The sequence below is a fragment of the Bos mutus genome, chromosome 16 (genome assembly GCF_027580195.1).
Source record: "Bos mutus isolate GX-2022 chromosome 16, NWIPB_WYAK_1.1, whole genome shotgun sequence".
Classification (NCBI taxonomy): Eukaryota; Metazoa; Chordata; class Mammalia; order Artiodactyla; family Bovidae; genus Bos; species Bos mutus.
Genome location: NC_091632.1, coordinates 390,735 through 403,311, shown reverse-complemented (window position 1 = coordinate 403,311; position 12,577 = coordinate 390,735). Strand labels below are relative to the sequence as shown.

The window sequence follows — 12,577 nt, the reverse complement described above, 5'->3', positions numbered from 1 at the left end:
GACCTTGTGGCTGGAATCCTAAACGCAGGTTCTTATCTAAATTGCCAGATTCTGGGTGTGAGTAGAGTTGTCATACTGTAAAATGCTTAGGCAGCAACTCAAATAGCTGCCTCATCACAAGAAATGATGCAAACATGGAGTTCATGCTGCTTGTTGTGACATGAAAAGTCCTTTGTCTCTGCCCTAAGGTTCTGTGTCTTCTGCCGGAATCCATAAGACTGGCTGTCTATCTCATTAGCTTGCAAGTAGTAGAAAATCTCAGGCCCTTCGTCGTTATTGACATGCAAGTAGACGGCATATGCAAAAGCTGTGTGGTGGATGAGAGCAGAGCAAATATAAGAAAGTTCAAGAAGGAGGGCATCGGGACTTCCCTGCTGGTCCAGCAAGGAAAATTCTGTGCCTCCACTGGTTTCGAACCCTGGTCAGGGAACTAAGAGCCCACATGCCACGTGGCGCGGACAAAAAGTAAAAAAAGAAAGATGGAATGAATGGATGGGTTACAGGGGCTGAAGCGGGCAGGACATGAGATGAGGTTGGGAGGTGCTCTGGGACCCTCGGCCAGTCATGCTGGGGCAGCCCCAGGCAATGTCTTGGCCTCTTCTGGCCACATTCATGCACGACATGTGGAACCGATGAACTGGGTTTAGGGGAGCACAGGATAAAGCTTGGGCCAATCTAAGCCTATGAAATAATTTTTAACAAAGGAGGAGAGTGAAAGTAGGTGTTTTCTTAACATCCTGCACCCTGTTATGAAAATTTTTACATACCTACCACTGTAATATTTCTATTAGACTTAGAAGAAGTCTATTTCCCAGTGCCCCAAACAAAGAAAGGTTATTATGAACTATCATTTCTGTCAATTATCTAGGGTACAAAAGAAGGCTATTCACCTTAAGAGGGTGAAGCAATGACCCTTTAGTGTTCATGAGTATGACTCTGGACAAACTGCTCTCTGATCGTTTCTTTCAGTGAAGAGTTGTTTCAGTTTTACAGAGAGAGGAAGGAAGAGAAGTGCACAGAGAGATAGACCTCACCAAGAGAGGGCTGTGAAACCAGTGTGGCTAACATCAGATTAGTACCGAATGTTAGTGTCAAAGTAAAGGTATCTATTGAGAAGCCCTCTGACCTCTTCCAGCAACTGGAGTTCTGAATTTTTCACTCCCTGCCTATTAATTCATTTGTAGCCTACAAAGAATGGAGTTGTCTAGGATCTTTGGATCAAAGTGTATCCACAAATAAGACAAATCATGCAGAGCCTTGTTAAGAAGCTTTGTTCTTATCTGAAGAGTGACCAAAAAAAAAAAAAATCACCGAGGGATCTAGAAAGGGGTGGTATCATTACACTTGGGTTTCAAAAGAGAGGAGCTGAGGGAATGGGGGTTATTGATCTTCTGAGATTATCTGCTCCTGGGGGAAACTGAGTAGTCTGCATTTTTACTTCTTGGTACTTCACCGAAGCCCCAGACTTGCCAAATTCTTTCTCATTCATTGTAACTGGCATTTCAAAAGGAGGGAAAGCAGCAGCAGGTCTCAGAGTGCCACTCAGCACTTCCTACTCCTCTCTAGCTTTTCTTGTTAAACAATCAGCATGTCAGTTGCTGAAAGGCTCTCTGGCCCTCACCTTGACCTTCAGGCTGCTATGGGAAGCAGGCTTGGAGAGGAGGAGAGGAGGTCAGGCAGGGTGATGCTGGGGTCAGGGAGAGAAGAAATAACAGCCTTGTTTAGAGGTGCTGCGGGTTGCAGAATTCAATTGTGCCCAGTTTCAGCCTGGCCAAAGGCCTGGACAGAGGGCTGGAGAGGCAAAGGTAGGGGTTGCCAGAAAAGCAGGGGAACTGCTGACTTTTGGAGAAAAGTGAGTGGGAGGCTGAGTCACTGGGCCCAGGAGCCCCCAGATCATCCCTCTAATGGCTGTTCTACTGGCAGATGCCTCAGGAAGACTTGGCCCAAGTTTTCAAGACTCTCCAGGGTTTCCCAATCTGCCTCTCGTGGCCCACAGTGCTCCTCCCCCGCCACTTCACAGTCTGCCAGTTCCTTCACTGACACACAGCTCAGTTTCCAGTAAAGGGAGGATTGCGGTGCAGGGGAGTGGAGAAGGGTACGTATAAGAGGAAGCTGGAGGCCCAGGAAGCGTCCTGCTCAGGCAGCTGGGGAGCAGGAACCTGAAGGCACAGGAAGAGGCCGCGCCATGCCCTCCTCTGCTGCAGCCAGGATGGGGCTGAGGGCGGCTAAGACAGGTCTCTGGGTTGGCCGCAGAGCTACTGCTTGCAGAGACTGGCCTCCTACCTGCTGTGGGGAGAGGCAGTGGGCGGGAGAAGGGGTGGTGCAGAGCCAGGGGGGAGAGAGGAGGTGCCTGGTGTGAGGAGGCCCTGGATTCCATGGTGGTGGCGGGGCGGGTGCAGGGAGCAGGAGGGAGGACCAGAGGTGCTTGCAGGGGGTCTCATCCTGGATTTCCCTTCAGGTTTTGTGGTCCTGCTGCTGCTCCAGAGCTGTAAGTAACCTTCTTTTAACTCATGGAAGGTGGGGGTGTGGTGAGGGCTATATGGAAGGGAACTTGGCACTTTTCCCCAGTTTCTTCTGTGATGCAAATGGCTCAGAAACATTAGCATTTGTTAAACCAAGGTGATGAGTATATAGATGTTTATTATACTACTCTCTACTTTTCTGTATATTTAATATTTTTCAAAATTAAAAACTTTCAAAGGCTCAGGTTCAATGAAGGCTTCAACCAATAGCCTAGTGGGAACCACTAATAGGAGCCCAGGAACAGTGTGCATGAGTGATGCCCACTCCAATCAAGAGGGCAGAAGAGGCCTGCTCTGCAGCAGCAGAAATTAGAAAAAGAAGAGAGCAGGAACTTTCCAGTCCACTGGGTTATTGTGTCTCAGCTAGGGGGATGGACTGAGGGGCCGGAGACTGCCATTCTGGGTGGGTTACAAGTCAGGGGTACCTTCCCCATGAAGGCAGAGAAGAGACAGGCCAGAGCCTCTCAGATCAAGGACTCCTGAAAGGCAAAGGTCTTCTAACACTGGCTGTTTGGAGCTAGGCCACTCCTTTCCTTCAAAGCCTCCAGGGAACCTTCCTTACTTGTACCAAGTCCCATCTCATCTTTATTCATTAAAGCCTCCTCACTCCATGCAGTGTTCTGTTCTTAGTCTGCAGTATATTTATATACTTTGATCTTTCCTAAGCATTTTCAAAATAGGTTTTATTTTCACCAGACAGAGAACTCCCTTGAGCCAGCTGCTTTCACTGAGAACTTTAACTATGCTCACAATTCTACCCATCCATCCCACCCCTCCCCAAAACCCCACTGGTGCTCAGCTCAGGGCCCCAGCCAGAGGGTCCCTGGCTCAACTTGGCCCAGGGCTCACCCTAGCCTTCTCCTCAGGTGCTGCATACAAGCTGATCTGCTACTACACCAGCTGGTCCCAGTACCGGGAGGGTGATGGGAGCTGCTTCCCAGACGCCATCGACCCCTTCCTGTGCACCCATGTCATCTACAGCTTTGCCAACATAAGCAACAATGAGATCAACACCTGGGAGTGGAATGACGTGACGCTCTATGACACACTGAACACGCTCAAGAACAGGTTAGGCCACTGACTAGCCAGGGCAGGAGAAAGATGGAGGTCAGGAGGGCTGGTTTCAGGGTAGAGTGTGCCTGCTCAAGGGGATGGGCAAGGTCTCCGGGACTCACTTCTGGGTAGAGAATTGGAGGGCCTTGGCTCAAATGGGAGGAAGTGATGAGGGCAGAGGTCAGGGTATAGAAGAAGCCTGCAGAAAAAGGCATAGATGAACTCCCCTGGGAGAAGGAACTCTCTCTGTCCCCTGTGGGTGCCTCTCCACAGAGAAAATGTTCATGGTTCTATTTTGCCATATCGTGGCTTCCCACTGGAGGGAACAAAAATGGGCAACACATCTCAGAATACATGCCACAAATACTTAGAAAACCTTAGAATAGTGAATTTCAAGGTTGGAAGGGCCTTGGAGGCCTGATTCAGCCTCTACCCAAAGCTAGAAGCCTACTACAGCTTCCTAAACATGGGGCCACCCCATATCATGGCAACTTCACTCAACCCCAGCCTTCCTGCCTCTCTGTGCCCCACAGGAACCCCAACCTGAAGACCCTCCTATCTGTTGGAGGATGGAACTTCGGTTCTCAAAGGTAGGATGCATCCCCCAGAGGATGATGGGATAAGAGGAAGCATAGGTTTCTCTACACCCATGGGATGAAGGTCACAGGGACCCCAGAATGGTCAGGCACAGGGACGTGAATGGTTGTCAGGAGTTTGCATCACGTGCAATCATGAAACCAGAGCCCAGAAAGGGGAAGGAACTTGCCAAGAGACACACAGCAAGATGGCAGTCAATGTTCTGATTGCTTGCCAATGCTCTTTTTACTACTTCTCAGACATGAAAACAAAGAAATTTGAGGGGATACTGTCCTAAGGGTTGGAAGGAGCAAGATGGAATGATGGGAATTTGGGAGTGGAGACCCTGGGAGGACTTCCTGGAGTGGGTAGAGTTGGAGCAGCTTTAAAAAGAGTTAAAGTAATGGCTATAACAGCTCTCATTTATTGAGTGGTTGCTATGTGTCAGGCATCCTGTCCAACCACTATCACATGTAATCCTCATAATAGCACTGTGAGATATTACATTTATGCCTGTTTTACAGATGAGGAAACTAAGGCTCAGGTTATAATCTGCTCAAAATGGCTTGGCTACTAGGTGATAGAGCCAGGGATATCTGATTATAATGCACATGTTCTTTCTATTAATAAGATGATTAGAAGTGGGTCCTGTCCAAACCATGCCCTCCTATAGCTGTGTGAGTTCAGGCTCCCAGCTGCACATGCCCCAGAGACCACTCCAAGGGGCCAAGGCACCCAGCATTTTGGTGCTGAGCACTCTACTGTGGTGATTTTGGTTCTAGATTTTCCAAGATAGCTTCCAAGACCCAGAGTCGCAGGACTTTCATCAAGTCGGTGCCACCATTTCTGCGGACCCATGGCTTTGATGGACTGGACTTAGCATGGCTCTACCCTGGGTGGAGAGACAAGCGGCATCTCACCACTCTGGTCAAGGTGCTGGTCGGGTCGGGGAAAGGGGCAGGGAGGTGGGGAGCACCAAGGAGTAAGGAGGGCAGAAGCTATCTTTGGGCATGTTCTCCTGAGGCAGGCAAAAGGAGACTAAAGCCTCCTTGCTGCAGAGTCCTGAGATCTGGACCAAAGGTAAGACAAACAGGCCTGTGTCCTGAGGTCTGACACAGCAGGGAAGACATCCGCTGAAAACAGGGGAGGTGGGCTGGGGTTCTAAGAGGCAGCGTTCACTAACCAGGGCACCTACTCCTCACTGCCACTTAGTCGAGCATCATTGTCCTCTATTCATTCTCAAACTGACACTGCGCACTCCCGAGCATGCACTAAATCAGGGATACTCAACTCCATCTGGGGGCAGCCCAAGCATCTCTAGTTACCCTAGGGGCAGAGCAATCAAACAAATTGTTTACAGTATCAGTAACATTTGCTGGATCATAGAGAAAGCAAAGGAATTCCAGAAAAACATCTACTTCTTTTTCATTGACTACAATAAAGCCTTCCACTGTGTGAATCATAACAAACTGTGGAAAACTCTTAAATAGATGGGAATACCAGACCATCTTACCTGTCTCTTGAGAAACTATGTGGGTCAATAAGCAACAGTTAGAATCTCAACAACTGACTGGTACAAAATTGAGAAAGGAGTATGACAAGGCTGTATATTGTCACCCTGTTTATTTCACTTATATGCAGAACACATCATGCAAAATGCTGGGCTGGCTGAATTACAAACTGGAATCAAGATTTCTGGGAGAAATATCAACAACCTCAGATACGCAGATGATACCACTCTAATGGCAGTAAGCAAAGAGGAACCAAAGAGCCTCTCGATGATGGTGAAAGAGGAGAGTGAAAAAGCTGGCTTAAAACTTAATATTAAAAAGAAGAAGATCATGGCATCCAGTCCCATCACTTCATGGCAAACAAAAGGGGAAAGGTGGAAGCAGTGACAGATTTCCTCTTCCTGAGCTCTAAGATCACTGTGGATGGTGACTGCAGCCGTGAGATTAGAAGATGGTTGCTTCTTGGAAGGAAAGCTATGACAAACCTAGACAGTGTATTAAAAAGCAAAGACATCACATTGCCGACAACGGTCCATATAATTAAGGCTATGGTCTTTCCAGTAGTCATGTATGAATGTGAGAGTTGGACCAGAAAGAGGGCAGAGCACTGAAGAATTGATGGTTCAAACTGTTGGATTGGAGAAGACTCTTGAGAGTCCCTTGGACTGCAAGGATATCAAATCAGTCAATTCTAAAGGAAATTGATCCTAAATATTCATTAGAAGTACTGACACTGAAGCTGAAGCTCCAATACTTTGGCCACCTGATGTGAAGAGCCGACTCAATGGAAAAGACCCTATGCTGGGAAAGACTGAAGGCAGAGGAGAAGGGGGTGACAGAGGATGAGATAGATGGATGGCATCATTGATTCAATGGACATGAACTTGGGCAAACTCCAAGAGATGGTGAGGGACGGACAAGCCTGGTGTGCGGCAGTCCATGGGGTCGCAAACAGTCAGACACAGCCTGGTGACTAAACAGAGTAGAACAACAGACTGAACAACAATCAATATGAACCACTTTAACTTTGTGTTCTCATTTACTACCTTAAACAAAGCAGAGACCAACAGGCAAATGTCTTCCAGCTCTATCTGTGGACTAAGCGGGATGACTCTTTATTCTCATGGTCCCTGAAGGACAAAGAAAAATGGAATATTGATGAGTACACACGGGGTGTAGGGATGAGATCGGCCCGAACTGTTTTTAGGAAAAGGATGGGTGAGCCTGCAGATGGGACCACTTTATCATTCCCACTAAGCTCCGGTCTGGTTGGAGATTACAGCAGACAGGGAAGGCCAATGACATCCTCAAAGATCTTTCTCCACAAGGCTTGTTGTCACTCACCTGCCTCTCTCCCAACCAGGAAATGAAGGCTGAGTTTGTAAGGGAAGCCCAAGCAGGCACAGAGCAGCTCCTGCTCAGCGCAGCAGTGCCTGCAGGGAAGATTGCTATTGACAGAGGCTATGACATCGCCCAGATATCCCGGTGAGTCTCCTGATCTACTCTGCCTTAGCAGTCTGTGTACAATCAGAATACTGGGCTTTTGGTCCCAATTTCTCCAGAGATGAGTGACTTTGAGCAAGTCACATCACTTCTCTGTGCCTCAGTCTTCCTATCTGTCAAAAGGGGTATAATAATCCCTATCTTTCCTTTTCACTTGGGATATTGTGCTGACCAGTTGAGAAGATTGCTATGAATGTATGTTTGTGGGAAAAGAAGTAGAGAGAGTTATACAAATGAGCCAGTCACTAGTCTCTGGAAGGGCAAAGCAGCAGTTAACAATACCTTTCATTTCTAGGCTGCTGGAGAGTCCTCAAGGGACTCTGTCTTGCAGAGACTCCCCTTTCTTGTCCACCTGTCCCTTCTCCTTGCCTTGCCTCCTTATGCATGTGGCGATGAGCAGTCTCGAGCCAAGCAGCTTGATTTCTTGGTGGAACAAGACATGGATCTTAGGAAACCCAAGAGTAAGAGACAAAGACTCTTCACTCTGACTAGAATCTTCTTTAGGGTCTCAGGCACATGTAGATTCATTGTTTTAATTGCTTTAATTGATCACTTCAGTTCAGTCACTCAGTCGTGTCTGACTTTTTGCAACCCCATTGACTGCAGCATGCCAGGCTTCCCTGTCCATTACCAAACTCAGGTCCATCAAGTTGGTAATGCCATACAACTATCTTATCTTCTGTTATCCCCTTTTCCTCCTGCCTTCAATTATTCCCAGTATCAGGGTCTTTTCAAATGAGTTAATTCTTCCCATCAGGTGGCCAAAGTATTGGAGCTTCAGCTTCAGTGGCAGCATCTGTCCTTCCAATGAATATTCAGGACTGATTTCCTTTAGGATGCACTGATTGGAACTCCTTGCAGTCCAAGGGACTCTCAAGAGTCTTCTCCAACACCACAGTTCAAAGGCATCAACGCTTCAGCACTCAGCTTTCTTTATAGTCCAACTCTCACATCCATACATGACTACTGGAAAAAAACATAGCTTTGACTAGATGGACCTTTGTTGGCAAAGTAACGTCTCTGCTTTTTAATATGCTGTCTAGGATTGATGATAGCTTTTCTTTCAGGGAGCAAGCATCTTTTAATTTCATGACTGCAGTCACCATCTGCAGTGATTTTGTAGCCCCAAATATAAAGTCTCTCACTGTTTCCATTGTTTCCCCATCTATTTGCCATGAAGTGATGGGACCGGATGCCATGATCTTAGTTTTTTTAATTTTGAGTTTTAAACCAGCTTTTTCACTCTCCTCTTTCATTTTCATCAAGAAGCTCTTTATTTCTTCTTCCCGGGTGGTGTCATCTGCATATCTGAGGTTGTTGATATTTCTTCCAGCAGTCTTGATTCCAGCTTGTGCCTCATCCAACCCAGCATTTCACATGATGTACTCTGGATATAAGTTAAATAAGCAGGGTGACAATATAGAACCTGACATACTCCTTTCCCTATTTGGAACCAGTCTGTTGTTCCATGTCCAGTTCTATTGCTTCTTGACCTGCATATAGATTTCTCAGGAATCAGGTAAGTTGGGCTGGTATTCCCACCTCTTAAAGAATTTTCCACAGTTTGCTGTGATCCACACAGTCAAAGGCTTTGGCATACTCAATAAAGCAGAAGTAGATGTGTTTCTGGAACTCTCTTGCTTTTTCGATGATCCAACAGATATTGGAATTTGATCTCTGGTTCCTCTGCCTTGTCTAAATCCAGCTTGAATATCTGAAAGTTCACAGTTCATGTACTGTTGAAGCCTGGCTTGGAGAATTTTGAGCATTACTTTACTAACGTGTGGAATGAATGCAGTTGTGCGGTAGTTTGAACATTCTTTGGCATTGCCTTTCTTTGGGACTGGAGTGAAAACTGACCTTTTCCAATCCTGTGGCCACTGTTGAGTTTTCCAAATTTGCTGGCATATTGAGTGCAGCACTTTCACAGCATCATCTTTTAGGATTTGAAATAGCTCAACTGGAATTCTATCACCTCCACTAGCTTTGTTCATAGTGATGTTTCCTAAGGCCCACTTGACTTTACACTCCAGGATGTCTGGCTCTAGGTGAGTGATCACACCATTGTGGTTATCTGGGTCATGGAGATCTTTTTGTGTACATCTTCTGTGTATTCCTGCCGCCTCTTCTTAATATCTTCAGCTTCTATTAGGTCCATACCATTTCTGTCCTTTATTGTGCCTATCTTTGCATGAAATATTCCCTTGGTATCTCTAATTTTCCTCAAGAGATCTTTAGTCCTTCCCATTCTATTGTTTTTCTCTATTTCTTTGCCTTGATCACTGAGGGTGGTCAAGTGATCATTGATCACTTAGAGGGTGGGAATGAGGTGGCTCTCAATCATTTGCCCCAAACACCTAAAGCTCATATTCATGCAATCCACCTGGAGACCCCTAATCTGTGTGTGTAGAAAGCTTACTCCGTATTACAAGGAATCATAGTTTCAGGCCATCCTTTGGTCCTGCTCTTTCCCCACAAGGCTAGTTACTGATGATATTAATCTGCTTTCTCGAAGATGAATGTGGCTGGAGAGCAGGGATTGAGATGTGCTGGAGGGCAGCTCCCAGTTGTGTCCTGGGTGCAGACAGGAAGAGCCCTGTTCTTGCTTTGAATGCTCCTGTGGGACCCTGAGCAGGAGCCTAGGTCCAGCAGCCTAGTCTGGTCACTGGGTTCTACCAGATTTTGGATTAATGACTGCCTGTTCTTCTTGCTCACATCCTGTTGGGGTGGTGTGCTTTTAAACTTTTCTCCTTGCCCTGCATCCACTCTTCTATAGACACCTGGACTTCATCAGCCTTTTGACCTATGACTTTCACGGAGCCTGGCGCCAGACAGTCGGACATCACAGCCCCCTGTTTCGAGGCCAGGAAGATGCAAGTTCTGACAGATTCAGTAACGCTGTGAGTGTCCCAAAGGAGGGAAGGCTGAGAGGGGGCCACAAATGCCTGCCGCCTGCCAGAGCTCACACACCAACCTCTCCACTGCTTGGTAATCCTGTAAGGGAGGGGTTAGGGGCCCACTTCACAGATGAGGATCTGAGGCGCAAAGTTCATGCATCCTCCATGGCTCTGGGAACTGAGGAGGTGATATGTACATACAGAATCAAGATACCTCCTGACGGGCCTACAGGGTGAAGGCACAGGGCAGGTGGGAGAGAGCAAAAGAGGGCTGGGGGCTGAGAACCAGGAGTCTAGTCTAGCCCTGCCATTTGCTTGCTGTGAAATGTGAGCCAGTCACCTGATTTCTGCAACTATGAAACAGCATCTTCTCCTATACCTAAGAGGATTTCTTTGAGATGGAAACTGTACAGTGCTTTTTAGACTGACATTATAAGTTCCCGGAAGGAAGGGAATTCCAGGTGCATCTAGATCTGGAACTCCCTTCAAGGCAGCAATGGGAATTGCACGACCTTTTCCCTCCTAGACTAACTGCTCTAGACCCTTCCCACACCCAGGACTACGCGGTGAGCTACATGCTGAGGCTGGGGGCTCCAGCCAATAAGCTGGTGATGGGTATCCCCACTTTTGGGAGGAGCTACACTCTGGCCTCTTCCAAGACAGATGTGGGAGCCCCCATCTCAGGGCCAGGAATTCCAGGCCAGTTCACCAAGGAGAAAGGGATCCTTGCCTATTATGAGGTATGAGCTAGGAAGAAGGTAAGATTTCCCACAGCATCGGCAGCCCTGGGGAAGGTGACCCTCCAAATCGTCCTCATTTTACTCCTTTGAAAATTAAAAAAATTAAAAAAAAATTCCAGCAGACTTAGCACTCTAGAGAAGAGGGAGGAGGAGGGCAGGCATATCACGTCTTCATCCCCTCTGGCCACCAAGTTGGGGCCTTCCTTTTAGCCCAGGAAAAAGCAACAGCCAAGAGGTGGGTTTTGTTTTGTTTTGACCCAACTTCTGCTGCTCTGAGTTGCCTTGGCCAGTCCTCAGTGTCAGTGGAGAGCAGCCACAGAACCCCGGGATATTTGCATCTATTTTAAGTAAAGTTGCGTGAAATCTGCAGGTTCTAGGGGCAGTGCAACCTGCAGGATGAAGCAAGGGGCTGCAATAGATTTGGGGGGTAACATCCCCCCAGTGACTGGCAACGTCTCAGCACAGCTCTCCAGCCACCCCTGCCCTGTTCTCTGCTCAGATCTGTGACTTCCTCCACGGAGCCACCACCCACAGATTCCGTGACCAGCAGGTCCCCTATGCCACCAAGGGCAACCAGTGGGTGGCGTATGACGACCAGGAGAGTGTCAAAAACAAGGTATGTTCACAAGGCCACACCCCCCAGATGAAAAGCGAGAGGGACGCCCCCTGCACCGAGGGTGGGACTTGGCTACAGGGGTGTTTCGGGTCCCAGTGTCGTCTAGATAGCATGCCCCCATGTGCACCCTGGCACGGGAACCCAGCCACGCCCGCCTTGGGTCTCCCCACCAGGCACGGTACCTGAAGAACAGGCAGCTGGCTGGCGCCATGGTGTGGGCCCTGGACTTGGATGACTTCCAGGGCACCTTCTGTGGGCAGAACCTGGCCTTTCCTCTCACAAGTGCCATCAAAGATGTGCTTGCTGAGGTGTAGCCTTCTGCCCTTGGGCTCACAGTGGGGCAGAGACGCCTCTCACACTTGGCTCTGACTGACCAGAAGCCTGATCTCCTGCCCTGCTGGGGCCCCGCTGAGCCTCAGCCTCCCTTCCTTGGGCCCATGTGAGGGCCATGGCTCCGCAGTCTGAGCTCAGCTCTGGTTGAGGGGCAGGCCGGGGTGGGGCTGTGGGGCCAGCACAGCGCACAGTGCAGGGTCAGCATGTACCTGCTGACGAACAAGAATGCTCAGCAGCGCCAAGCCCAACACCGGGAGATTTCTTCCCCTTGCTTACTCTGGGGCCTGATGCCTAAGGACGCCATTTTGGCAAGCTCTGCTGCCACACAGCCTTATAAGAAGCAGCAACCACACTAATTACACTGTCTGCAAGGCCTGGCTTGAAACCTTTTCCCGGGAACATAACTGTATCTCCATCCCACTTCCCCTTGCTGGTTCTGGATCTGCTCAATAAAGCACCAGGGTTCACCCGTTGTTGGCGCTTGCTTCAGTATCTGTGGCCCCACTGGGCTCACCTCCCACCTCTCTTCTGGAATCCTTTCTCTCAGACTTGGGAGCCCTGAGGTGCAGAAAGTGAGACCACCCTGTCCTCTGCTGCCTCCAGGGCATCCCCCAAAGCGGCAAGCATCACCAGATTCATCGGTTGTGGGCTTAACCCAAGAGTGCTGGAGGCCTTCTAGATCTTAAATTCATTGTCATCCAGACTTCTCTATATGGTTCTTTGTTGAAAGAAGCCTTTTCTGTTTCCAGGGGCTAGCAGGCACTAGGAAGGAAACCCTTTAATCCCAGCCCTTCATCTCTTCTCACCCTGGGGAGGGGTAGGAGCC

The 12,577-nt window shown here is 48.4% G+C and overlaps 1 protein-coding gene across 3 annotated transcripts; it reads left to right on the top strand.

Moving 5' to 3' along the window:
* Positions 1-2,106: 2,106 nt before the first annotated feature.
* Positions 2,107-12,218, top strand: CHI3L1 (chitinase 3 like 1). 3 transcript variants are annotated; one of them, XM_070384516.1, is made up of 10 exons: positions 2,107-2,234; positions 2,459-2,488; positions 3,389-3,590; positions 4,109-4,165; positions 4,934-5,084; positions 7,026-7,147; positions 9,942-10,065; positions 10,620-10,802; positions 11,302-11,418; positions 11,592-12,218. In XM_070384516.1, exons 1-10 carry the CDS (start codon positions 2,186-2,188, stop codon positions 11,730-11,732), a joined length of 1,176 nt encoding a protein of 391 aa, XP_070240617.1. In that variant the 5' UTR covers positions 2,107-2,185; the 3' UTR covers positions 11,733-12,218. The 3 variants fall into 3 exon arrangements, with proteins under 3 accessions (XP_070240617.1, XP_070240619.1, XP_014332517.1); XM_070384518.1 differs by having other exon boundaries at positions 10,726-10,802; positions 11,592-11,731; XM_014477031.2 differs by lacking the exon at positions 10,620-10,802.
* The last annotated feature ends 359 nt before the right edge of the window (positions 12,219-12,577 follow it).

What these genes read in the sequence shown, in the direction of transcription:
- CHI3L1 (XM_070384516.1), top strand. Translation starts at nt 2,186, where the DNA reads ATGCCCTCCTCTGCTGCAGCCAGGATGGGGCTGAGGGCGGCTAAGACA. An exon ending in GCTGAGGGCGGCTAAGACAG is followed by an intron (nt 2,235 to 2,458) that starts GTCTCTGGGTTG and finishes ATTTCCCTTCAG; the next exon opens with GTTTTGTGGTCCTGCTGCTG. An exon ending in AGGAGAGTGTCAAAAACAAG is followed by an intron (nt 11,419 to 11,591) that starts GTATGTTCACAA and finishes TCTCCCCACCAG; the next exon opens with GCACGGTACCTGAAGAACAG.